This window comes from Aspergillus sydowii (genome assembly GCF_001890705.1).
Source record: "Aspergillus sydowii CBS 593.65 unplaced genomic scaffold ASPSYscaffold_1, whole genome shotgun sequence".
NCBI classification, from domain to species: Eukaryota; Fungi; Ascomycota; class Eurotiomycetes; order Eurotiales; family Aspergillaceae; genus Aspergillus; species Aspergillus sydowii.
In genome coordinates, this window is record NW_024467859.1 from 4,743,217 (window position 1) to 4,768,314 (window position 25,098).

The 25,098-nt window shown below is 52.3% G+C and overlaps 12 protein-coding genes across 12 annotated transcripts; 4 read left to right on the forward strand and 8 right to left on the reverse strand.

The window, feature by feature from the left end:
- ASPSYDRAFT_39882 (uncharacterized protein) lies at positions 1–1,530 on the reverse strand. Its single transcript, XM_040845975.1, has one exon. The coding sequence runs from the start codon at positions 1,298–1,300 to the stop codon at positions 338–340; it is 963 nt and encodes a 320-aa protein (XP_040708888.1). The 5' UTR covers positions 1,301–1,530; the 3' UTR covers positions 1–337.
- A 207-nt stretch (positions 1,531–1,737) lies between these two features.
- ASPSYDRAFT_139327 (DHHC family palmitoyltransferase) lies at positions 1,738–3,378 on the reverse strand (the record flags this gene model as incomplete). Its single annotated transcript, XM_040840941.1, has 2 exons — positions 1,738–3,113; positions 3,180–3,378. The coding sequence occupies 2 exons, from the start codon at positions 3,376–3,378 to the stop codon at positions 1,738–1,740; spliced, it is 1,575 nt and encodes a 524-aa protein (XP_040708889.1).
- Positions 3,379–4,078: 700 nt separating this feature from the next.
- On the reverse strand, positions 4,079–5,771 carry ASPSYDRAFT_138846 (rhomboid family membrane protein; the record flags this gene model as incomplete). Its single annotated transcript, XM_040840878.1, has 3 exons — positions 4,079–4,150; positions 4,215–5,206; positions 5,258–5,771. 3 exons carry the CDS (start codon positions 5,769–5,771, stop codon positions 4,079–4,081), a joined length of 1,578 nt encoding a protein of 525 aa, XP_040708890.1.
- A 1,404-nt stretch (positions 5,772–7,175) lies between these two features.
- Positions 7,176–7,625, reverse strand: ASPSYDRAFT_54451 (serine palmitoyltransferase small subunit family protein; the record flags this gene model as incomplete). The annotated part of the gene is made up of 1 exon (XM_040848853.1): positions 7,176–7,625. One exon carries the CDS (start codon positions 7,623–7,625, stop codon positions 7,176–7,178), a length of 450 nt encoding a protein of 149 aa, XP_040708891.1.
- Positions 7,626–8,943: 1,318 nt separating this feature from the next.
- ASPSYDRAFT_85067 (putative C6 transcription factor) lies at positions 8,944–11,031 on the forward strand (the record flags this gene model as incomplete). The annotated part of the gene is made up of 1 exon (XM_040851460.1): positions 8,944–11,031. One exon carries the CDS (start codon positions 8,944–8,946, stop codon positions 11,029–11,031), a length of 2,088 nt encoding a protein of 695 aa, XP_040708892.1.
- Positions 11,032–11,345: 314 nt separating this feature from the next.
- On the forward strand, positions 11,346–12,611 carry ASPSYDRAFT_85068 (uncharacterized protein; the record flags this gene model as incomplete). The annotated part of the gene is made up of 1 exon (XM_040851461.1): positions 11,346–12,611. One exon carries the CDS (start codon positions 11,346–11,348, stop codon positions 12,609–12,611), a length of 1,266 nt encoding a protein of 421 aa, XP_040708893.1.
- A 124-nt stretch (positions 12,612–12,735) lies between these two features.
- Positions 12,736–14,724, reverse strand: ASPSYDRAFT_39886 (polysaccharide lyase family 1 protein). The gene is made up of 5 exons (XM_040845976.1): positions 14,149–14,724; positions 13,955–14,098; positions 13,767–13,892; positions 13,385–13,715; positions 12,736–13,311 (listed from the first exon to the last, which is right to left on the reverse strand). Exons 1-5 carry the CDS (start codon positions 14,340–14,342, stop codon positions 12,973–12,975), a joined length of 1,134 nt encoding a protein of 377 aa, XP_040708894.1. The 5' UTR covers positions 14,343–14,724; the 3' UTR covers positions 12,736–12,972.
- Positions 14,725–15,034: 310 nt separating this feature from the next.
- ASPSYDRAFT_39889 (uncharacterized protein) lies at positions 15,035–15,734 on the reverse strand. The gene has a single exon (XM_040845977.1). It carries the CDS (start codon positions 15,525–15,527, stop codon positions 15,153–15,155), a length of 375 nt encoding a protein of 124 aa, XP_040708895.1. The 5' UTR covers positions 15,528–15,734; the 3' UTR covers positions 15,035–15,152.
- On the forward strand, positions 15,627–16,090 carry ASPSYDRAFT_371453 (uncharacterized protein). Its single transcript, XM_040845504.1, has one exon. The coding sequence runs from the start codon at positions 15,727–15,729 to the stop codon at positions 15,976–15,978; it is 252 nt and encodes an 83-aa protein (XP_040708896.1). The 5' UTR covers positions 15,627–15,726; the 3' UTR covers positions 15,979–16,090.
- A 186-nt stretch (positions 16,091–16,276) lies between these two features.
- Positions 16,277–18,489, forward strand: ASPSYDRAFT_169307 (uncharacterized protein). The gene is made up of 2 exons (XM_040843397.1): positions 16,277–17,252; positions 17,300–18,489. Exons 1-2 carry the CDS (start codon positions 16,317–16,319, stop codon positions 18,398–18,400), a joined length of 2,037 nt encoding a protein of 678 aa, XP_040708897.1. The 5' UTR covers positions 16,277–16,316; the 3' UTR covers positions 18,401–18,489.
- Positions 18,490–19,668: 1,179 nt separating this feature from the next.
- On the reverse strand, positions 19,669–20,848 carry ASPSYDRAFT_371626 (uncharacterized protein). Its single transcript, XM_040845507.1, has one exon. It carries the CDS (start codon positions 20,497–20,499, stop codon positions 19,834–19,836), a length of 666 nt encoding a protein of 221 aa, XP_040708898.1. The 5' UTR covers positions 20,500–20,848; the 3' UTR covers positions 19,669–19,833.
- Positions 20,849–20,875: 27 nt separating this feature from the next.
- Positions 20,876–24,903, reverse strand: pld2 (putative phospholipase D (PLD); the record flags this gene model as incomplete). Its single annotated transcript, XM_040851462.1, has 5 exons — positions 20,876–21,535; positions 21,624–24,025; positions 24,074–24,217; positions 24,268–24,613; positions 24,688–24,903. The coding sequence occupies 5 exons, from the start codon at positions 24,901–24,903 to the stop codon at positions 20,876–20,878; spliced, it is 3,768 nt and encodes a 1,255-aa protein (XP_040708899.1).
- Between the last annotated feature and the right edge of the window lie 195 nt (positions 24,904–25,098).

Below are 25,098 nucleotides of genomic sequence, written 5' to 3' on the forward strand. Positions count from 1 at the left end.
AGGACAATTCGAACAATCCGCAGGAGTCAAGGAGAGAGAAAGATTGGGCTGGAGGGGATGAGCATCGCAGGATACAACAGAGGAAGCTCCTTCCGCGAGTGAAACGAGCACCCAACTGCAGCAGTCACGACTTGGTCTGTCAAGGAAGGAGGCGAGCGTTGCTCCTTCCTCTGGAAAAGCGGTGGTCCTGATATGGCGTTCGCTGAAACGATTCTGGTAGATAGGCCTTAGTAGCCACAGAAGAAAAACATATCAAGAAATACATTCTTAGCTACCCAGTTCAAATATTTACCAAACGCCCGCTATCTTATCCAACGCGATCATATCAAAACACAATCTAATCTTCAATGTTGACAAACCGCCGCAGAATCATCAGAACCAGCGCGACCAGCACGCCAAATATCGCCCGGTCCAGCCATGGACTATCCTGCGAGGCTACTTGCGCGGGCTGGGTTGATGTTGTCGTAGGGACAGGTCGTTGCTGACGTTGTGTGGGAGCTGGAGATGCCGGTGTCAGTGTATTTGCAGACACCGGTGTTTGAGACGTTGTCGACGAAGGTACAGCAGTCGAGCCAGGCTCACTTGACGCAGATATATTCGTACTCTTCTCCGCCGTGTCTGCTGGAAGCCCATCTGACGGCCTGTCCGTAGCAGCATTGGCTGCGTCATCAGCAGGCGCACTGCCGGAAGCATTCTCACCCTCCTTTGACTCGCTGTCACCCTTCTTCTTCCCAATCCCAATCCTCAACTCCTCCGGCACCCCCTCAACATCCTCCTCTTTCTCAACGTCAACTCCCTGCTCAACACAGAAACCCCTCCATTCCCTCAACACCTCCTCATTACTTCTCCCTCCACAAACATCACAACACCACCCGCGACTCATCCCCGCCCACTGCCGTCTAATCTCATCACTCACCCCCTCCAGCCCTCCAACTTGACCCCTCGCATCACCCTCCATAAAGCTTCTGATCGCCAGTAACGCAGTCCTGATCCCCCACGCTGGCTGCCACGACTCTTCATGGTGTCCCGATATACTCAGGCAGATTTCGCGGTTGACTTCGAAGCGGCCTGATGGGGTAAGGAAGCGGAAGGAGGGCGGGCGGAGAGGGTACGTGGGTGGAAGGACAATGCGGCCGTGGTAGATTCCTCCAGCGTAGGGAGATGGTGGTGGCGGGCCCGCCAGTGTAAAGTGCCAGTCGTAAAGGTTTGAGTCAGAGGTTGGCGCGGCGTGGAAGTGCGGGGAGGGGGAAGAGGAGAGCTCTGCGGCCTCTTTCATGAGCCGGCGGAGAGAGCGAGACATGTTGTGTTTCTTTCTGTGTATTTGGGTTTGGGCGTATGGAGTTGGTATGAATTAGGTGGGTTTTAGGGTGGTGTTGTTTCCACTGATGTGTTGGTCCGTGGTCGGGGGAGAAGGCGAGATAGAGCTTGTATGGGGCGGGTTTGTTGTCGCGAAGTGGGATGACAATTATTATGAGGAGTACGGCAGTTCCAAGTCCAGCTAGGATAGCGCAATTACGAAGAGAGACAATAGAGCAAGAGTTGCGAAGAGAGATGATTTGAAGGGAAACAGGAGAGAGAGTTGATGCAAGTTGGCGGAATCCGATGGCGCATACCTAAATTTATGCCTGATATTTCAGGCAGAAAGTAAATCTATGAATTGAGAACTCCGACTAGAACAATCCTATAGATACAGAAAAGAAGCACAATTCCAAACGCCCGCTCACATAATACAAATATTTAGTCCCAGTCCCGCCAGTCATCGTCCCGTGAACTTGTATTCCCAGATCCCTTGCCCTGGCTAGGAGTGAGGGTAAACCCCTCGTCATCAAGCTCATCCCCATAACTCCCCTCACCTGGTCGCGGCCGCGGAGACATTGGCGCAAGTGTTTTCATCGAGACCCCTGTAGTAGGTCGGTCCGGCTCACTCGCACTGGCCAAATACTGGTCCGGCGTGCGGCCCTGCGGCTGTGGAATATCCGTGCCCAGCCAACTGCGACTATTGTTCATGTTCCGGAGGTACAGATCCCGATCATGCTGTCGTTGTTCTTCGGCCGCTTGCTCGCGGCGCAAACGTACGCGTTCTTGCGCTTCCAGAAACTTCGGGCTCGGCTCCCATTCCCACCCGTTCCCTGTTGTTGTAGGTTTAGGCCATAACCAATATAGAGGCCTGTCGCCAAAGAGATGCAACAAATTCCGCTTCCAGCCTAGGTCGAACGCATTTGGCATCTTTTCGTTGTCGAGTTCCGATAGATAGTCTTCGTACCGGTCGTGCTCGCGTTGTCGTTCTAGATCGGCGTAAGAGCGGGATAGGGCTTGTTGCGCGGGTGTCATATTCTCGGATCCAAGTGTTGACTCTTCGCCTTCCTCTGGGCGGGTCACGCCGGGTATCGCATTCGCATGGGCGTCCAGGACTCGGTTTCCGTAGTCCTGCAACCTCCCGCCGAGGCTGTCTTGGTTTTCGTCGCCATTCCGCGCATCATGGTTGCCGAGTAGGCTCTCGTAGCGGTGGCGGTCCAGCGCTTTCCGCAGCGGCGAAACGTATCGGGTTTTCTCTAAGCATTCTATCGTAGTCATCCCACGAACAGCAAGGCTGATATGCCAAGCCGTGAACCCCGTCAGAACCAATCCAATAATACCACCGAGAATAGACAGCAAAACGACGTTCACTGGGAGAATGCCATCCATATATTGAGTGTTATTGAACACCTCCGTCCAAATCCAGAGAGCCGACACAGCAAAATCCACCCAGCAAAATAGCGATGTATATATAAGGAAAAGGAGGAACGCTTTGTAGTTGTGCAATCCGACGCAGGTCGCGAGCCAAGGGCAGTGATGGTCCATCTTTAATACGCAGCGCTTGCATGTTGAGCAGTGATGCGCCCGGTCAGGCTTCGGACACTGACATTTCTTGCAAAACCGTGATCCTCCCGTTGAGTTCACAGTGAAGGATGTATACTCCGGCAGCTCGGTGATCGGCAACGCGCTGTACTGATGTCGGTCGTTGCCGCGCGCTCTACTCCCAAGGGGTGAACCAGGATCGGTAAAAACAGCGGTCGTATATGATATATTAAGGCCAAGATAGAGGACAACCCCAAGGATTGAAGTTGGTAGTCCTGCAATAATAAGAAACCCGTCAGCATCCGGCTTATCATAAACCGCAGGAGCCCATATTGACTTACCAATCCAGGGACTACTCGTAGGTTTCAAACCAACGCTCGCCTCGACATACACAGCCCAAGTTGTCAAGCTATAGACGAATGCTAACGGGAAGTAAGTAGCAGCCATGCAACAGTATCGTTCGCAGCGCATAGCCCAAGCCTTGGGCCGGCGCTTCGGCCAGGACGGCGACGAGGGTGTCGACATGGCCAATGTGGCCATCACAGGTACAATAATTCAACCAGCGTGTGAATGGAGGGACAGAGAACGATGCGCGACGTGGTTACAAAGGGTGCCAGATCATTGCGTATGTTGCATTCAACTGTAATCGTGCGGGGAGGATAGGCAGCGGCGAAAGACAGGCGTAAAAGGAGTGTCAACGGTTCGAGGAAATTATCCGTGAAACACACGGCTTGAAGCCGAGGGCGATAGACGAATAATGTACAGAAGCGAGACGGTCCGGAGAAGTCGAGGGAGCGAGCTGAGAAGGCTGGAGTTGAGCTCACATTACTGAGATGGTCTTGGCCCAGATCGTGATGATCCCGGAATTACACCGCCACAGCCACGCGGCTGGGGCGCAGCTGATATCTATTCTAGTCTTAGAGCGCTACGTATACAACGTCCCACATTGAAGAAAAAATAATGAGTGCTGCCTGGATATTGTTCGTGTATTGTCCTCTGGTTAAGTTAGGATTACTAGGTGTATATTGTTCATGATATAAACAAGCTTAGGAAATTCGCTGTTCCTGAACCCGCCAACAGCAAAACTGCCAATCCTTCTAACGCCCAAAATATGGTATGGAGGTTCGTAATGCTAATGATATATGGTACTTGGCCGATTCATTCGGCTTCATGAATCAAGGATTATGGTGGAAGTGGGGATAGAATGCGTAGGTATAAAATCAGTATACATGCCACAACGCTAATTGTTGGAATCGGTACTATTCACGGTGGTAGGGTTCAGATTTCCTTGTTCGCACCAGCCATTGACGGGCTATTAAAAAAAGGAATAGTAGTTAGCGGAGTCCAGGGGGCCGAAAAAAAGTGCAGATACTCACCAGACAACTGAACCTGTAGCACCAGGAGCAATTTGAGCTCGGATACTTGTAGAAGTTCACAATGAGCAGGATGAAGCCAATAACAACGGCAACCAACGCGCCCAAGCGGACCAACCACCAAGCCCACCATAGAGGTTTCCGGCCGGCAAAAAAGCCCTTGGGGCTGTATTTGCTGAAACCACCATATTTCGAACCATCCGCCTTGTTTGGGGAGGGGTCAGAATTTTCTGCGGCAACGCCGCCGCTCATGGCAACGTAAGGACTGCGCGCCAGTCCAATACGCTCACGTAGTGCATTCGGAGATCTCATAACGCACAGTCCAAGCGCAAGGCCCATGGTAAATCCGCCAAGATGGGAGAAGTTGTCCAAACCCGGTAGCAGACCTAGCACAAAAGAGATCGCAATACCGACAATCATAATGATGAACTCCACCCATGGGCTCTCACGATCTTTCCATCCGTAGAGAAGATCCAATATGAAAAGCGCGAGAATTCCGAAAAGCGCACCGGAACAACCACTTGACGGCTCTCCCTGACCGGCGTAGTTGCCTCCAAGAACGAACCCCCAAATCCCGCTGGAGAAGTAAACCAACCCATATCGCCACCATCCTATCATCCGCTCCATATCCGCACCCATAGTCATTTGGACGAGGAGGTTAAAACCGATATGAATGAACCCACCGTGTAGGAACATGGGGATGATGAAACGGAACCACTGATTTGGGGCCGGCTTATCGTCGAGGGAACCGTTCGGTACTGGGTTCGGAACTCCGTCAAAACCGCATAGTTCGGAGAGTGTACATGCCGCCACTTCACTTGTTGTATTCGGACAGGGAAAGAAAAACCCATTGGGATTGGTATTGTTCTGGACATGAGGGATGTTCTTCATGCAAGGGGCATATCTCGCACCCATGTTGATTTGGACGTATGGCGATGGCCCGATCATCGGGTTGAATCGCGGTTTCGTTTGGACTGGTGTCCCAGTAAGTTGTGCTATTAATTTGATTAGACCGAGCCTGTCTATAATTCCCGCAAACGACTTACCAGCTTTTACCAACTCGACAATAAACACAATAATCTGAGCGGCCGTTAAAATATAAGTAACAAAAGCGATCTTCTTCTTGAAGAAGCCCTTTTTCTTTTTCTGCGGAGGATGCGTCTGTGTTTCCATCATGACTGGGTCCGGCGCATAGTGAGTGGGTTGCTGCATCCAAGGCTGGCCCGGAGGTTGATGGTCGTATGGAGGCTGATTGTCGTATGGATTTGCGGACTTCAGAGGGATATTCTCTGCATATTGGTCGTTGTCATTTATCCTCCCTCCAGCAACATATGCCCCACTGTCCGAGCCGATAGATTGCTGACTGTAACGAAGGTGATGCGGGTCGTGGAGATCGTCTGGAGACTGGTAGTAAGGAGCAGCGTTGTGATTGTATCCCACGGGACTGGGGCTCGGGCGGGGTGAGGGCGAGACCCTGTTGAACGACTCGGTGGGCGGTTCGTGGTGGTCGTATGCAGGAGGGTTACTGTGCGCGTCGTTGTAGTAGCCTTGGGCGGCCATGGTGACGGGTCGCTCGCGGGGCGGCGGCAAGGGATGGATTCGATGGTCTGAGAGCCGTGCCCGGTTGAACAAGGAAACCGCCCGGACACTTTCGCTTCAGTACAAAGGGAGCAATACGAGACTGTCGTGTTGCGGTTGGTGGGCAGGCGCCTCAAATCACCTAAAAAAACAGGGGGCCTCAGCTCCCACTGGAATAAACAACTTCCGAGGCTGGAACGGGACCTGAACCAGACGAGCGAGAGACACCACCACGGAACAGTAGCGCGAGGGTGAAGTCGAGACAGGAGCCGATGGCGAGCAAAAAAAAAAAACGAGTGCCAAAGTGCCGGAAAATAAAGCGAGAGATGGAAGGACAAGATGAAGCAGAGCAGAGGAAGAAAAAGAGAGCGTGGTCGCGCGGTCCGGCGGTTAGGCAGTCGTTTTGCGGGCCGCTATTTTTGGGATTTGGGGTGCCGATCCAACGAGCTGCGTCAGCATCTTCGCTGGCAGGAGCTCCATAACTCCAGCCCTGCGTGCCAGTCCTAGTCTGGAGTGGGTTTTGGAGGCTCGGCTCTTGATCTGAGTCCTAATCAATTTGGTAATCGACACGGCTGAGCATATCGCGGACTCGTGGCTGGTGTTGTCATGGTTCATTTATTTTTATCACGATTGTGGCTGAGACTCGTCTTCAGCTACAGATGGTCCACGGCCGGCCCAATTCGAGTAGGCTTGGCTAGCAATGTCGAGTTGCGGATGAACTACGGAGAATGAAGAATTGAAGATCTCTAGCCTAAAACGCGGTACTATGCTCTTATGCTCAATGGCAGGGTCATATGTAACATTATGCATTATTGTACTTTATTCGACCTCTAACAATAACCCCACCAATCCAATATGGCGGATCTGCACTATACATGGACAACCACTCGAAAATCCAATGTACACCGAGCAATCATCGTTACAACCGTCCTGGTTCGGCCGTTGAATCCAAGGCACCGCGACATTAAGCAAAAAATAGGAGGGGAGGTATCGAAAAAGACGGGAAGTATGCTTCTCGATAGGCGAGCAACTGCACCAAGGCCATTCGAGGACGCGTTATGTCGTTATATTCGGGTAGTCGTTCTCGCGGTATAAGCCGGTCCCTCCATCAAGTCATTATAGTGTGACGAGTCCGTTTCGTCATCCGGTAATTATAGGAGACACCAATTGCGCCAAACTCCAAAATGTAGCGAACGATAGTGGGGTACTGCGCAAGACGCGTCAGTTCGCAAGCAGGCCACCGATTAGCTCTGGAGTCACGTATATACCTTGCATGCTAAACCCCGAGCCCAAAAAGAAGATATAAGAAAAAAGGGCGAAACAAAATTAATAGTCAAAATTGGCGATGGATGTCACAAGAAGCGGACAATTATGCAGAGGCCCCACTCATGACAATGCTCTTTCGGAAGCAAATGGCGGTATTGAAGTTGCGTGTGTATCCAAAATTCCCAAGGCAGCTCCCATCTCTTCACCGCTCTGGCCGGTCAACAGCCAGACGAGACGAGATAGCTTCTGGTAAAGCAAGGCCGGGAAGTAAACCAGCAGAGCCCAGAGTAGGAGACTGAGGAAAATGAAGACGAATGTGTTTGCGACAAGCTTTTCTGCTGGGGTCATGACATAGAGGCCGAAGGTAACCTCGTACCGATAGTACTCTAGGCGTACGCGGTCCGTGGCGCGCTGAAAGATATTGCGGCGTGTCTTGCGCATGCTATGGCTGCTGGAGGGACATGTCGCCGTAGCCATGGTGGAGGAGTATTTGGTTATAAGCTCATCGACAGCAGCTGTGCCACGAGAGGAGATGTGGGTGGAGGTTGCGGGCGTGTAGAAGGACTGCATTTCGGTTGCCATTTCCGCGTTGAGAAAGGGTGTGACAGCTCTGGAAGCTGGTCGCACCTCCCGATTATAGCTTGATCACTGTGTATCCTTTGCCTTCCCCTCACTTGAACTAGGGGGTATTACTTTGCAGCCCACGACGAGTATTCTCCCAGTATTCACCCACCCCCTAGAGCTGGGTGTGGTCGGATATCAAGCACTCGGAGCGCGACGGATTACCCACCAGACGGGATTCAAGCAGTGAGGGATGCTCGATTCGATTCTTAGGCGCTGCTAGAACCGGATGGTAAACTAAGGTCCAAAACTTCTGGAGAAGATGAGGAGGGAGCCGGGAAAGCAACTGCGAGCAGCAAAGACACGAGCCGGAGCAGCCGGATAGTCCGGATAGATCGATCGACAGTCGGTCAGGGAGTAAAGGCGCAACGGATTGAGTCTAACGAGCTGATAGCAGTGTGTACGGAGGGGTCTAATATACAAGGAACACTGGCTGCGCAATAAAACAGGAGGAAGGAAGGGATGGGCGAGAAAGGGAGTGGAGGGTGAGATGGAGGGAGGGCGGAAAATCGGTTGGGCGCGGATGGAGGAAAGCGCATTGTGAAAATCAAGCATTCGCCGGATCGAGAGGTGGATTTGCTCTTCATGGTATAGTCGCAGGAACTAACGCCTTGACGATGGAGCCCAGGGTGAAAAAAAACTCTCCGCTTGGCCCGACTTGCTCGATTCCTCGAGTCATCATTTCATCCAAGTTGGCACGGGCCTGGGCACCGGCCAATCACGGGCCGCGAACGGTGTCGGCTCAACCGGCAACTCCCGCAGTTTCAAGGATGGTTGGCAGAGCTCCCACAACTACCCAGGTTGGTAGTCCTCCTGAATGCACAGTTAGGAGCTTCGGTTTTCCGTTTGGCAGGGTCCCTGGTCGTGTTTCTCGTGGCATGGTCGTTGTTGACCTGGGCTCGTGCGGGGCCGAAAATTCAGGTACAAGCTTTGGGCCTTGAACCTGATTCAGTCCAGCATAAGATTTACTCCGTATGAAAGAAAGTGGATAAGGAGTAAACGAACAAAAATTCGGGTGGCTTGGCTCTTCAGCCTTGCTTGGCCTGACATCCCTGACATCATCAGGAGTCCAGGAGCGAATCACCTGACCGCCAGTGTTTACCTTAGTCATAGTCGCCGAGCTTTTAATTTACAATTATTTTCCTGCGTGGACCGCCTATTCTGGATGCCAACGTAGGAAATCCTTGCTGGTATTGATCAAATGCTTTGATGATCGGAGCAACGAGGCTCTATGGTCTTCAAGATCGGCAGTGCGGCACGAACACCGATGGCTGCTACCAATGGGCCAGAACACAGTGGGCTCGCTCCCATTGCCCCGGCACCCACTGCCCAGCCTGGATCGGATCGCGGCAACCCGAGCGTTTCATCGGACCTAATGCCAAGTGCCTGCCAGACCTGCGCAAAGCGAAAGGTCAAATGCGACAAGACAGCCCCGATTTGTTCGAGATGTCTGAAAAGCAGGCGGGAGTGTGTTTACCAAGAACCAAATTCGCGCTATCGCAAACGAAAACTCAGTATCGATACGCTTGAAAGGCTCGAAAGGCTAGATCGATATGAACGCCTTTTACAGCAGCATGGATTGCTGGATGCAGAGACATCGATGTCGCCCAAGGAAACACCACCTGTGTGTTCCACGGAGACTGGCAAGTCGAGAACCGGCAAGCTCTTAACCCGCCAGGGAAGGTCGAGATATATCGACAGTCATTTCTGGTATAGCCTGGAAGACGATGAAATGCAACACATCTCCGACGAAGAAGAGGACGAAACGCTCCCAGATGGCACTGGTATCTCTAGACCTGTAGTATTGGACCCTTTGATCGCCGCCGCGTTCATGGGCCCAGGCCAAAGCCTTCTCCAGCACCACCCAAATCACAAGGATGCCGTGGCGCTGTGGAAAATACACGCGGAGAATGTAGAACCCATATGCAAGATCCTCCATGTTCCTTCAGTCACCAAGACGGTTGAATACGTGTCGCAGAATCCTGCAACGGCGTCAAAATCTGACGACTGCTTACTATTTGCGATTTACTACGTCGCCGTATTTTCAATAACAGAAGAGGAGTGTACCGATCAGTTTGGTCAAGCGCGTTCTACCTTGATGCAGCGATATCAGTCGGCTGCGCGGCAGGCCCTTTTGAATGCGTCTTTCCTAAAGACAACCGAGATGGCTGTCCTTCAAGCCTATTACCTCTTCCTTCTATCTAGTCGCCATCTGTACGATCCGCATACTTATTATATTCTAACGGGGATTGCACTTCGGATAGCTCAGCGCATGGGCCTACACCAAGATGGAGACAAATTGCAATTGCCGCCGTTCGATGTCGAGATGAGGCGACGGCTTTTCTACCAAATTTTCCCCCTTGACGGCAGAGCAAGTCAGTCTGCAGGTACCGCCATGATGACACTGCCAGAGACTTGGGACACTAAGCCTCCCCTCAACATCAATGATGATCAAATTTGGCCGGGAATGACAGAGAAACCAGTCGAGCAGAAGGGCGCGACGGAGATGATATTCTGCCTGTCACGCGCATGTCTTGGGCAGAAGCTGGCTAGGGCCGGAACTCCCATCAACGGTGGCGCCCCCCTGGGCTTTCCGGATCACCGAGAAGCGGAGAAGGTTATCAGTGAAGCAGAAAGCGAAGTAGAGGAGAAGTTTATCCGCTACTGCGATATTGTAAACCCGCTTCATTACCTCACTATCGGCCTGGCCCGGTCGGGAATCACAGCCTTGCGCCTCAAAATCCGACTCCCAAAAATCAGGAGCCAGACTGCTACTGATGCAGAACGGCAGGAGATGTTCCAGCTTGCGCAGAAGACTTTGGATACTGATGCGACTGTACATTCTCATATCGGAATCGGCAAATATCAATGGCACGTCAGGCCATTCTTTTTGTGGGGTACGCGCGACTCGTTTGTCTTCGTCCTGACAATGTTATCAAAGAGGCGTGACCTGCTTTCGCCCGCGCAAGTTGAGACAGCCTGGAAGAGTGTAGCACAACTCTACGAAAACCACGACGAGCTGTTTGAAAGTAAGCAAGCGCTTTACGTGGCGCTCCAACGGCTTTCACTCAACGCTTGGGATTCCTATCAGCTGGACAGCGATACCCCGGAGCCAACCTTCATTGCAACTTTAAGGTCCTTGCGGGAAACGAGGGAAAATAGACAGGTGGAGCGTCACAAAAGTCATTGTACGGCATCACTAGCTTGCCTAGAGCCTACCAGCTGCACAAATATTGTATTTGGCAGTCCGTTGGAACCCACCAGTTTCGGAGTAGACCGCGGTATTGATTTCGATGTTGACGATTGGGTATTCTGGGACCAATTGATGCAGGATCAACAGGCGCACGCAAGCTAGTAACTACCTCGTCTTGGATGTACCTCACCCATAAAGTATCTAGGTACCTAGTGACGGAGGCTCACTTGGGTTGCTATTATTGGTCTGTTGCTCGGGTCTTGGCGACCGAGCTTCGAGATCAGCAAACCAGACCAGAGCGTCTCGTCCAATCAATAGTCACAGCGCCTCGGGCCCTACAATGCGAACGGCGCTCGCCTAGGTAGGTATCGTACTGTTCATATATTGTATCGATTCGTTGGTTTCTTCTCCGAGAGCTCAGTACTGAGGTTTCTGTCTTCAATTTATATTTTGCTCAGATCATCAGCATAATCAGCATGTCAAATTTGAGGGTTCTCGTCGTTGGAGCATCCATCGCAGGTCCGACGGCAGCCTACTGGCTCGCCAAAGCCGGTGCAAAGGTCACAATCATTGAGCGATTTTCGCAGGTGCGTCCAAATGGCCAAAACGTTGATATTAGGACATCTGGTGTCTCTGTAATGCGGAAGATGCCCGGGATGGAAGAGGCAGTACGAGAAAATGCCATTCCTGTCGAGGGCATCAGCCTCGTCCGCGAGAACGGCAGACCCTACGGAACCATTAGGCCTACAGGAGATGCCAATCAGCAGTCTCTTGTCTCCGAGTATGAGGTCCTCCGTGGTGACCTAGCACGCATACTCTTCGACCTTACAAAGAACCACAAGAACATCAAGTATGTTTTCGGCGAACAAGTTTCCTCTATACAGCAAGATGAACGGAGTAACGGACCTGTTACGGTCGAATTCATGAACGGCTATCCGGCTACGGAGTACGATCTAGTCGTCGCCTGTGATGGCGCCACATCGCGAACCCGCGCCGTGGGCTTTGGTTGTGGTGTCCGGGACTATATGCACTCACTCAACTCCTGGGTCGTCTTTTTCTCGGTACAGAAGGGCCTACTCAATGGGAGTCGAATAGGGGAGGCATACAGCACCCCCGGCGGCCGCTTCATCTGTATGGGATCGGACTCATCTGGCATAACCCGCGTTGCGATGATGGGCATCCATCCACGGAACGCCCACGAAGCCGCAAAACCATTCCGTGAAGCCAGCAAACTAGGCACCGATGCCCTCAAAAAATACGTGGCGCGGTACTTTCGCGGAGCAGGCTGGAAGTGCGACCGAGTCGTAAAGGGTATGCTGGACGCTGACGACTTTTACGGGAGCGAGATGGTCCAGGTCAAGCCGCCGAATCTACATAATGGACGGTTTGTGCTGGTTGGTGATGCCGGCTATGCATCCGGTCCCACTGGTACGGGCACCAGTCTCGCCCTTACCGGTGCGTACATATTAGCTGGTGAGATCCGCAAGAACCTGGGAGATGTACCCGAAGCTCTGAGGGGCTATGAGGAGCAGATGCGGCCTTTCGTTAGTGAGATGCAAAAGATTCCAGCTTTTATACCGGGAATACTGGCACCTCAGACGGCCTGGGGATTATGGCTCCGAAATGCTATTTTTGCGATTATATGCTGGAGCAGGATACCGGCTCTCTTTCAAAGATTCTTCGGGGCGTCATCTGCTCATTCGGACGATTACAAGTTGCCAGAATACGAATGGGAGGACTAAGTGAAGAGAGATTGTATTATTGATTTTCTTTTGCATGTTCTCATCTCTATATGAATATATTAAGAACTATCTCCTACATTGATTTCCGAGAGCACCTGCAACTTCCAGGCTACCTACTACCATCTGCTCTTTCCTTGTGAGTCAGACTTTACATGGTGGGTTTAGGAAAGGTGCGATGGAAGGCTTTCCAGAATTGGAAGGAACGACCTGTCATTCAAGTTTCTTCATTGAACTAAGAAGCGAAAATTGATGTACGGTTTCAGAAAGAGCGATGAACATCAACATCCAGCTTCAGCGCATTGAGTTACTTATATAAAACATTGGAAGCAAAGGTTCCTTGTTCAAATACGATATTTAACCCTCACAACTTTCCCTGCCCAGCATTCGACGGGACATTGCTCTGCGCAACGGTATATGCCTCTGCACTGGCAATGTTCTTTCCCTGGAAATTGACCAAAAAGCCGGTATCCGCCTGGTTGAATGTGCCCGAGCTGCCAAAGCCATTGACTTGGCATGTGTGGCCCAGGTACGTTGAACAGACTTGATTCGTGTTTGAATTCGGCGAGGTAAACAGCTGGCCGCTGATGGGGGACTCTACGACGGTTGGGATGTTCTGGAAGACGTTGCCTTCTGCGAGCACGTAACCGCCGGCGTCGATCTCGAATGCGTGGCCGGAGGAGTCGTACCAGTAGTTGTTTACCTGGTTGAAGATGATGATGTTATTATAAGGGCGACTCATAGACGGCGAAAAGAACAGAAGGCAAGAAACTTACTGCGTGGAGAAGGGTATTCGCAGCAACCTTAGGGCTACGGCCACTCATGTGGTAGATGTAGTTTCCTTTCAGGGTAACCATGTCGTTTGAACCATCCAGGTATATTCCCCAATAGTGGTATCCATCGCAGGTGGCGGAGTACGAAGATACGCCGTCGAAGTAAGAATTCGAAACAGTCACTCTGTTCGAGGCGCTCGTTCCTAGGACGAGATGCTGACGGCCAATGCGCGCGGTCGTGACATGGTCAATCCAGACCATGTCGGCATCGTTGAGGGTGATTGCGTCTCCGCCCCAGACGTACTTGGGGTTGAGGTCTGTGATTGCAACGTTTCTGGGACTTGTTATTGCTGAGATAGGATGGGATGGCTTTGGAGTAACCTACTGGATGATGACATTGCTCGCACCGCTCACGATCCGAAGACCTTTGCCCTTGATTACACCACTGGAGCCCTGGCCTACCAAACTTTTGTTGGACTTGACGGTGATGCCTAGCACTCCAGCATTGTCGCTGTAAATCGCCTGCTTAACATGTCTTTCCCTGCCGTATAACAGGACCTAGGAGGGACTCACTATGTAACGGACGCCGACGGCGCATCCGGTTGATAATTGGTACACCAATCATTCTTATTGATTGCAAGTTGGCAAGCAGATCCAGTGCCCCACGGTGCGCATCCACTCTCAGTCGTAGTGCCTTCGGTGCCGGTGAAATCGAATCTGGGCTTCAGTTAGTGGTCTTACAGGAAGCGGTGAGTTTGAGCGCGTACGTCTTGGTCAGGATAATGACTCGTGCTGAGCTGTCTCCCAAATACGAGACCAACTCGGCCGTGGTCTCTGGATAGACTGGAGTCGCACTCCCACCACCTGTCACACCCTTCGCAAAGCCCTCCGCTGCCCCCGTAACCCCAGCGGCGCTGGTGCATGTGGCAGCTGCTAGCAGAACGAATGCATTAAGTCTCATCTTGAGTTGACGCAATTCCGCACTTGACAAGAAGTAGGGGGGAAAAACGACAAGTCTCTTTTATAATTGCACCCCATGGAATCCATATCCAATACGGACAACAGCCCCGAGTCCGCTCACCCGGTGGCGCGCACCGTCATTGCAGCGAGGTCTTGGACAATATAGATATATTAAGAGCAGTGTTGTTGGTGCTCCCCACGGCCCACCTCTCGTGCGGTGTATATAGTGCATTGGGTCTAGTCCCGGCCCCATCTCCCTGATTGGTGCACCGGAGAAACCTCGCAATATCCCTGCTTGTATCCGCCGGAGATTGGGCTGAAGAATGTCGGCCCGTCTGTCTGGATAGGTGGACCTTCTGAGGCGAGAATCCCATGCAGTTAGGCTGCAGAATTACTTTGCATGCAAGCCTCGACAGCCGGCTCGGCGGAGTCTTGCAGAAAGCCCCAAGTTTTCCCTGCCATACACGCATCGTCTTCTCCGCATTACTAGCTAGATCTGTGCATGGAGCTCAGTACAGGCGAATTTAAGGGCTTACTATCTGAAATTGACAATCTGAAATTGCGCGAATTATGTGATAGTAGAGTGAACGAGCGTACAACCACTTTCGCCCTCTTGCTGATTACATGCGTTAACCTTGGCAGCATCCGGGCACCTATGATCGTCGTCATTGAAGATTGTCTCTAGGAAATAGGGCGAAGCTATTCGAAGCCAAGCCTGCGATCGGCATTGCTTTTCACCACTTCACTCTCGTCCTTGGACTCTGTCTCCAATTCCACCTCCGACAAGTAATCCCCGCCCCATCACACCAAATCAGCTCTCCAGGGGCGGCGTACTCCATCTGCGGCCCGACCCCAGAAATGCCTGAAACGGTTCGCTCCAACTCGCACAAACCAGGAACGGCGCACCTTCGTACTTACCCAGATCCTCGCCGCCGAGCGGGATCTGGTGCTTAACTGATACCGCGTTGTAGATGTCCGTCAGCCGGTTCACACGCGGGAGACCGCCCCCTGCCTTCGTGATGCGCTGGGATAGGGCTTCCAGACTGTTTCTGGTTTTGTTGGGTTTGGCGCCGAAGGACTTGTTTTCGGCTTCGAGGAGGAGGGCGCGATAGTCGGGTCGGAGCTGGAAGATCTCTGGTGCTATGCATGCATCCTTGAGAATTTGGGCGGAATCGGCGGCGGTCATTGGTATTAAGGGGGTAGGAGAGGGATGAAACAACAGGAGCCGATATAAAGGTGATTGACTTGAATCTTGAGAATTGAAGGTTTGATGGGGCAGGTGCAGATTTGTCCGTCTTACAGCGAAGCCCTAGTTCTATACTGATGGTTCAATGGCAGACCCACTCCGTTAACGTTAACTTCCTAAGGCAAAATGTTTCCGGCACATGGCCGCCACGCTGGAATTGAAAGACCGCATACTCTTCCGTAACCAAAATAACCGCTGGAATACAGGTAACTTTAGTCACATTATTGTATTTTTACCCATTCTTACTATTACAAACTCGAGCCAAGCATGGGATCATCAGGGTCCACGTCACGCGGCCAGGTACGGATATGAGATCCGCATTTATACTCGGCTTCTCGCATACGCCATGGGATGGTTATATATATTTAGAGAGAAATTTGGATATTTATAGTGTCTATATAAGTAGGAAGGAATGCCACATTGAACAGTCCAGATGAGCTGGAGCGACACGAGCGCAACAATGAGCAAACTAGCTTCGCTATGATATTAGCCCCAGGAGCAGAGTAATTGAGCAACAGTCTGTGGAGGTTTTGATGTTAGACTGATTAGCATTGCATGTTGTACATTCAAACCATTGTATAGAATGGGCTTGTAGTGTTCTGTACCTGTGATGTCATGCTGACCCGCTTCAACCGCCAAGACTCTGATGAGCTGACGCAGCTTCGACGACCAGGACCCTTCGTCCACCCCTCCTCTCCCCGCGTTGGAACTCTCTCCGTCTCATATCCCATGTCCTCCATCAACCAGTCAATTCCAATGGCCGAAGAAGACCCCCTCATCCAGGCCCTCCCTCCGGCCACTGACTACCTCACCTACCTCACTCTGCTCGAGTACCAGTTGACCCCCGCGCGTCTGCCGATCCTCCACAGGCTCCTGCAAGATGAGGTTCTTACGACGAATATCGGCTGGGACCTGGTCAAGATCCTCCTCCCTATGCTCCCAGAGTCCCAGGAGTGTCTGAAAGACGTCGCGCGGCTTGGGAATCCCAGAGAGGTCATCTTGCGCGTGTCCGACGCCCTCATGCAGCTACACCCCGCTGAAGACGACGAGGAGGACACTGACAAGCAAATGGAGAGGCAGCTCCAGGGTGTCAACCTCAGCAGCAGCAATGCAAATGCAGAGACAGGGAGCGTTCCCCTTCATGTCACCAAATTTAACACTCTCGTTGCCATGCTTTCGACTCTCCACTCGCGAATCCAGACCAAGTCGCCCAGTCGATTCCTTGCTACGTCCCTCCAGGCAGCGCTGGAAGCATACAACTCAATGCCGACGAACGAGACCACCATCGCCCTTATAGAATTCCTCAGAGACGTATCTCCCACGAAGCGACCTCCGCCACCTCCGAGGCAGGCCAGCGATTCGACGGTGCTGCGCGTCGCCGAAGCATCAGCCCCGGATCCTGAAGCGGAGGTCACATCCTCTAGTCCGGCTCTTGACGAGGAAAGTGCGATGACTAAGAGGTTTCTACAATTCGGGCTGATTGAACTTCTCAAGTCATATCTCCTCAGTTGTTCAGGCGCCATGGACCCTGGGATGTCCTGGGGTATTAGAATGCAGGAGAAGTTACATCCGGAAATGCGCATGCCGGGGTCTGGGTCACCTAGCAATGTCTACATGGAGAATAAGCAATTGGGTGAGAGGGATAGCATCATTGCAAAGATAACTGTATGCAATCCTTCGTTTTTTGGCAGGCCGTGTACTGACTCGAACAGGCACTTTCCCAAGACTTCGGCCTGACCGATGCAGAGCTTCTGAAGGTTGTCACAGAAGCGCCTGAGACACAACCCCCACCTTTAGACTTTGAAGAACACCCGAAGAAGGCAGAGGACATCCCCCTTGAAAGACACGCAGCCCTACTATTACTCGCTTCCCGGGCAGCGGTCGCCCAACTGTTCTCCTCTGGAACCATTCCTCCAATCAAAGTCTACCCCGACCTAGCCCGTGTTTTGGACAACTTCGTTGGGAATTTTGGTACTTTGGATGAAGTTGCCTTCGAGCAACCGGAGGTACTCCTTGACTCACTCCTCGCTCTCGCCGTCTTATCCCTGAAAGACCCGATTTCAGCACCATCAGATGAAAAGGTTTTCACAGACTTTGTCATTTCGCTGACAGCGTGTACCGTCCGCCAAACATACAGCACAGTACGGAGGCTCCCAGAAACTGTGATACACGCCAACCCCTCTCAAATATCCCGCTTCAAGGTCATCCGCAAGGTGCTAGAGGACGATCACTATCGGACCATCAAGGATAGGGCAATTGACTGGCTCAAGAACGAAATCCTAGAGGCAGCCAAAGAACCTTCAACCGACGGGTCCAAGATATTCCTCAACTCCCATTACTTCTCCGTCGTCTTCCCTCTTATATTCGCCTCTCCCTCTCTGAACACAGATGTATCCTCCGACCTTGTGACATCCTGGGTCAAATTCACGCAATCACTCAGCCCGTCGATCCACTCAGCGCTTAGCCTCTACTATATCCTCATATCATCTAAACAGCTCCGCAGCCAACTGCAACTAGAAAAGACCTACGCCTACTTCCGCAGCCGATTCCTGGATCCCGTCAAATTCACCTGCAGCGCCTTCATAGCCGACCTGACGGAGAACGGTGGTGACGGCAAGATCGCAGGATCAGTGGGCGATGATGCAGTCAAGATCGGGACAGCTCGGTCTGTGAATCTCATTCTACATATCGTGGAACAAGTCGAAGACGCCGTGAGCGATGCCTTTGTGGTGGGAGACGCGGAGTTGCAGGAGCCAAGCGCCGATGATATTGCACGTGTGGATGCAATCCGGAAGGAGACAGCTGTCGAGTAACCGAACTGGCCATGTAAATAAACCATGTGTTTAAGAATCGTATATGTATGACTGAAATGAATTTATGAACTACATTGTTCGATCTGGTCTTTACCTATACTGGGTAAGCTCTCAGAAAGCCCAACGTACCCTGCTAAGTTAGTATTACGGGCCAGTTGCTCGTAATCAGCTCCGTCCATATAAACTGGGCCGCCCCCAATGACAATTGTACAGTCTGTCGTATGCCCATAATCCCGCATCACAACCAGGGTCGATAGACTTGTAGAGTTCGAGGTAGGTGGCGATTCCCTTCCCTCCCTAGGGCACCGTAAACCCCGCCCATCCGGTTAGTTAATCGGGTGCACGTCTATACACATCTAAGCCACAATCATTGACTAAACCCAATTCACCCAACTATTGACTTCCTTATATTTAGTATATGACTCCGGATTCGTGTCCACGTGGACTTGGTAGTTAACCAGCAACCCTAGCCCAGCCAAGCTCCTTCACATCACCCAGGCTATTCCAGTCGGCACTTTACATGGTTACGTAAGTAGTCAGACAGACAGACAGTAACTAACCTACAAGTCTTAAAAACTACAGAGATAGGGAGAGAAAATCTGCGGATATAGTTTTCAATTCCAGCGTGACCTAAGAAACCTATCCTGTACAAGCAAAAGTAGCTAAGTACTACTAAAGATTATAAAAGAAAAGAAGGGGGCGAAGAAGACGTAAATAAGACGTTCAAGATGAATTGTAAGACGAAGGAGGAGAAAGAGACATGGCATGACGTCCCCAAGTCCTATCGAGGTCCAACTAGTAACAGGGATCGTATCAAAATAACAAGCACCGGGAACAACTTGCAGATAAGAAGAATTTCCGTATCCAATCACAATCACAGTCGTCGAGTAGAGTCGAGTCGAGGTATAAAAGGGTAATGTTAAAAAGGCAGTCGAAGAGAATCCAGTTCGCAACCTGGATACATCTTGATTCAACAAGCCTCAGCAGGAGCAGAATAGGCGGACGGGCGCACATATTGGAAACTGAGGGAAGAAGAAGCCAGAGGGGAAAGTTGGTGCGTTCGACCTGATCGACCGGTTTACGTCCCCCTTCGGTTTTCAACATTCGCTCATAAATGAGAGTGAGATATATACCATGTTGACTTGATATATACCAGTGATTATGATGTTTTTTTTTTGAGGGTTTTCTGGCGGTTTTTTTTTATCGTTCATGATTCGCTCGTGGCGGTATTTGTGGAACGCCTCCCGTGTGTCATGGTCTCTGTGATTTGATGGATACTTGACAGAAATGCTGATATGTGCGTAAGGCGTGGGCACGTCGATACTTGAAGAGGATATCAGATAGTTGCGTGATACTGGCGGGACATTGAAATTGGCTGAAGGACAGGACTCGGGGAGCGGGAGGCGTGGACTACCGGGTGACTATTTACATAATCACACAGCCGGAGCCGGGGGATGCTGCATCAGATGGAATGTTAGACTTTTCGCATTCAAGGTATTGAGAGATAGTGGGAACGGGAGTGGTGAGGAGGAGAGGGGGCATGCATACCCTTGGTGATGGGAGCGGGAGTGTTCTCGATTGGGGACATTGTGTAAAGTTGGTTTGGTTTTTGTGTAAAGCAAAAGGATTGTGGAGCAGTAATAGTAATGGAGTAGTAACTCAGATTGTTTGTGATGATGAGGGAAAAAAGAAGGACAGATCTGGCTGGGGACAGTTGGGAGATTTATAGCCCATCGACACCTGGTGGCGAAGTATGCCGGTCTGTGATGCACATGCACGTGGTCCTGGCACTCAGAAACCCCCAGGAGGCCAAGAAGGCCTCGAACTGAATGACTCGAAGTGCGCGTGGAGAGTGAAGAACAATGATCTGGCATCGGTGAATGGGGTATTCCCCAGGAGGAGCTGAATGGGTGGCCGCTGGGTTCAATGTGAGTGGCGCTGAGCCAGGCTTGATATTGTTCTTGGGAAAGAGCCAATAGGGTACAAACAATCAGAGGGGTTTTAATGGGAACCGATGGCATATACGTTCTTGGGAGCTGAATATTCGTGGAAATGCTGAATCGTAACCTCGTTCCTGAGACGGGCGATAAAGACTGCATTTCCACGTGTGGATGGCGTACAGCTAGATTGAAACCTTCCTGGAGCCATGGCAGCTACGCGCGACAAAGACAGCCGGCTACTTCGGTAGAGTAGACCCTGGGAAGCTTTGGATGGATTCTGGTGTTGAATTGCAGGATGCAGAATGCAGAGGGTGCATTAGCCAATCAGAACACGCGAAACACATATTGTTCTCCGGACAACAATATCAACTTGGCGTCCAAAGAACCCAACCTCACTTTCCAGAACATCAAAGAACAAAAAGACAGGCAAGATAAAAGATAAAAAGGAAGACAAGAAAATTGCCACAAATCTTAAAAGAGACAAAGAAACTATTCAAGAAACTAGACTAGACGTCATACAGACCCTAAGTTAGGTTCAGGTGTACAGCGGTTCTGTCAGATCGTTAAGCGTCAACCCCGATTCAGCCACGTCCTCCTCACAAAGGAACATCAACGGCATCTCCACCAGTGTTCCCTTCACCTGACTGAGCAGCTCCTTGACTCGCGCCACGCCCTCGGGGCCTGGGAATTTCTCCGAAACCACATGGCCGTACTTGTACGCTGCCGGCGGCCCATCCATCTCCTCACCAAAGGCCTGCTTATCCGCGTTCTTGAAATAATATCCGTAGAACTCCTTATACGTGCTCCAGTTCCGCACCGTGTCATCGGGAACAGAGTGGAAGACCTCTCGGTAGACGCCGGTGTTCGTGTGCGCGCGGGTGTTCCAGATGCTGTGGAAGGTGTCTGCCAAGGGATCCGCGACGATCTGGCTCTCGGGGGAGTCGAAGTCGAAGCGGTCGTCTTCGGGCTGTTCGTAGTTCTGGGGCGGGAGTAGGCCGAGATGCTTCCGGGTGAGGTGGCGGCGGAGAGACGACGCGAAACGGCTGGCTGGCCAGGGCTGCCCGTTCATCTTCGATGGAACAGCGGTTGGGTCTTCGATGATGACGGCGATTTCTGAGTCGTGGTCGCCGACCTGTGAGCGGTCGTTAATGTTGGCTGATCCGCAGATGACGATGCGGTCGTCGGCGATCATGACCTGTTCGGTTGTTAGATTGTTAATCGACAAGCTTGGGAATGGAAATGAAAAAGCGAGGGCATTGTCTGTTAGTCTGGACAGGTCTTACCTTGGAGTGCACGTATAGTTCTTCCGTCACGAAGGCGTTGATCTCCGCTTCGCTGGGTCCGTCCCAAGGGAGGCTACGCAGGTCTGGCCCGTTGAGCATGTAGCACGAGCTCACGGTGTCCAGCTGCCCAGACCCGGATTTAGGACCTACTGCAGGGGCGGCTCCGTATGATTGGTATGCGGCTGAGGTGTCAAAGGCAGGGCGATGGCTGGATCCGAATCCTTGAGCTCCATGAGGCGCACCTTGTGGAGCACCTTGGGGAGCAGTATACTTGATGCGGTCATAGTTCCGAAGGTTGTAGAATCGGATGTACTCCATGGGGTTGTATCCCTCCTTGGCAATCAGCTCCATGATGCTGTTGCCCCCGCGGTTAATCGAGTTGTATTGGAACTCCATGATTGCGCGAGTTCCAAGGGCCGCTTGGTCTGCCAGATCGCCGGCGAAGCAGGGCACGGTGGGGATGACGACGATAATCTTGTACTTCTGGCCTGCGCGGGCGGCACGGAGAATACGTTCAACGATAGCAGCACCGATCTGGTTCTTGACTGGCTTCTGTTTATCGCCTGTTGCTGTGATGAAGAACTGATTCTCGATATAGACGAAGTGTTCACTGTGCTTGATGATCTCTGCATATGCATCCTGGATCGAGTGCTCAGTTGGAGTGCCATTGCTCCATTTTCCACAGCTACGCAGAATCTGGCAGGACATGTTTCCGCGCTGCTGCGGTCGTCCTAGGCTACCCGCGGCGAAGCGGTCCTGGTATTGATGAATCTGACCAGCCAGCTCACCGCGAAGCGAATCGAAGTTTTCACGGAAGCGCTTGGGTACGAAGCCAGACACGGATCCGGAGCCTGGCTTGCCGCCAGGTCCTCTCTCGCGGTCTCCCACCTCATAATCCGAAACGCCCCTCGATCCTGAATACGAGACGTCCTGGGTAGATTGCGAAGGAGGCGGCGGGAAGTAGGGCGCCGCTTGGCTTTGGTTCGAGCTCTGAGTTGGTGGTGGTCCAGGGGGAGGCGGTGGGAAGGATTGGCCGGTGTAAGGTGACTGGGCAGCAGACTGTGGAGTGCTCGAGTGCGACTGCTGCTGGTACGAGCTCTGTTGTTGATTCCAGCTTGGCTGGGGGCTCGAAGGTCCTAGCTCACTGACGCCCTGAGGGGCTGGAGAGTACGAGTGCTGACTGGATTGGTATGCAGGCTGCTGCTGGGACCAGGTTGGCTGCGGTGATGGGGCGGTAGGCTGTGGGGTACCAGGGTGGGACTGCTGACCGGGTTGGTAGGCTTGGTATTGAGCAGTAGTTTGGGTGTCACTTCCATGCTGGTGCTGGGTCTGTTGGTTCTGCCCAGGCTGGTAGACAGTTTGTTGCTGAGACCAGCTGGGCTGGGTGGATGTAGCCGCAGGCTGGGGAGTGCCAGGGTGTGACTGCTGGCTAGGTTGGTATGGCTGGTATTGAGGTTGCTGTTGAGACCAAGCTGGCTGGTTCGATTGTGCGGTGGCCTGGGTGCTGCTATGTTGGCTTTGATCGGGCTGGTATGTCTGCTGACCCGGCTGCTGTTGTTGACCAGGCTGGTAAGAGGTCTGCTGTTGAGACCAACTCGGCTGAGTAGCTTGAGCAGCGCCACCGATCTGATGCTGGCCAGTTTGGGTTTGGCCAGGCTGGTATGTCTGCTGCTGCGACCAGCTAGGCTGAGGCGTTTGGGCAGCAGCCGCGCCACCCGCCTGCTGCTGTGTAGTTTGGGGTTGACCAGGATGGTAAGGCGCCTGCTGTTGAGCGCCCTGCTGTGTCTGAGGTGGCCCAGAAGAGTTCGGACGCCCGTAAAGCGCAAGCCTGCCGAATCGAGCATCATTGCGGGACTTATACTTGCTATCATACAGGAAGTTCCAACGCTCGACAAACATGCGACGAATGTCCTCTACGGCTGGGCCATGGAAGCTCACGGCGACATCGGACCAGCCCATGCGCGAAGTCTGGGTTCGATCGAGCTTGTTCTGGTCGGGATGCGCAACGTCGGTGAAGTCCAGGACGCGGGCGTTGTTGTAGTCCTGGCCGTGGAAAACGTTGTCGGCGGGGTTTTCGTGGACGTCGGCGATGGAGTGCTGGTGGGTGTCCCAGCGTCCGTAGCACATGTCTAGTCCGCCCATGAAAGCGACTCGGCCGTCGACGATACAGAGTTTCTCGTGGTGGGCCCAGTAGAGGATCATGTCCTCGTGGATACCGTAGATGCCCTGGATGGCGTCGGAGGACATCTGGCCAAGCTTCAGGGCGTCCAGAGATAGGTTTTGAAGAGAAGAGGTTATTTGAGCTGCCAGACCTTGACGGTCTGGGAGGTGGTCGGGGTGGCGGAATACAGCGATGTTGGGGTGAAGGTTCTCTAGGTGGTGTTTTGTGTGGTGTGAGGAAACTAGACTGCCGTCAGTACACATTCGCGAGTGCGGCTGGGTGGACATACGAGTCAACGCCTGAGTGACCTCCTTGTATACGATAATGTTGACCTTCGCGCCTCTTTGCGCGGCAGCATGCAGCAATCTATCCAGTCGGTATTGCTCGTTCTTCGACGGGGGCCGTCTAAGGTACAATTCTGGCGATAGCCACCCTACGCATTGTCAGTATCCCCTCACAAAAGACCCCGTCACGGTTGCCTACAGTCCAAAATCCAAATGGACTCTCTGGCTGACTCCAGCGCCTTGGAGACAGCGTAGAAATACGAGCATCCATCGACGTACCACTGTACATCGTTGCCCTGACGGTCGGGGGCAAAACTGCCAAATCTGTGCTGCGACTGGGCCTGCGGTTTAGCTCCGTACTCTGCATACCCCTGGGGATCGATAGCGGTTCCAATCTTCTGAGCGTATTCACCACCATAGTCTGCAATGACGCCTTGGAACTTGCCGAGCAATCCGGACATTTTATCCTGCTTTGGTGGTTTCCCCTGGTTGCCTGAACCTTGGGTCGGGCCCGGGTTGTATCCGGGATTTGGGTTGGTTTGGCTCTGGGATTTCAGTCAATTGCTTTGCTCACAGCTAGTTTGATAACATTAGATAATGTGCCTGGAGCACGACTCACGCCGTATCCGCTGGGGTTGTAGCTCTGCGATGGCGGCTGGTTCTGGTTTCCGGGCGCGGGACCTGATGGGTGGGATCCCTGGTGTGCTTTGTATTTGTTCTTTAGCATGCTGAATGTGTCGCCGACGAGACTCCTTGCGCTGTCTCCAGTACCAGCACGGTCAGAGTCTTGGCCGTGGTACTGGCCGTAAGCCAGGTGGTCTTGGTTGTGGGACATGGCGATCGGTGTGCAGCGACAAAAGAGGGGAGGGGAGGGAGGAGTAGAATGAAAATGTCAGAGGAGGGACAGGGCCCTCTTAAAGATGATGATGAAAATAAAACCGGAGGGAGATCGCTCGGAGATGAGGGGAACGTGGAAGGAGATGAGAGTCGGCTCAGCTCGTGGTGTTGATCTCATTCGACGCCCGCTGCC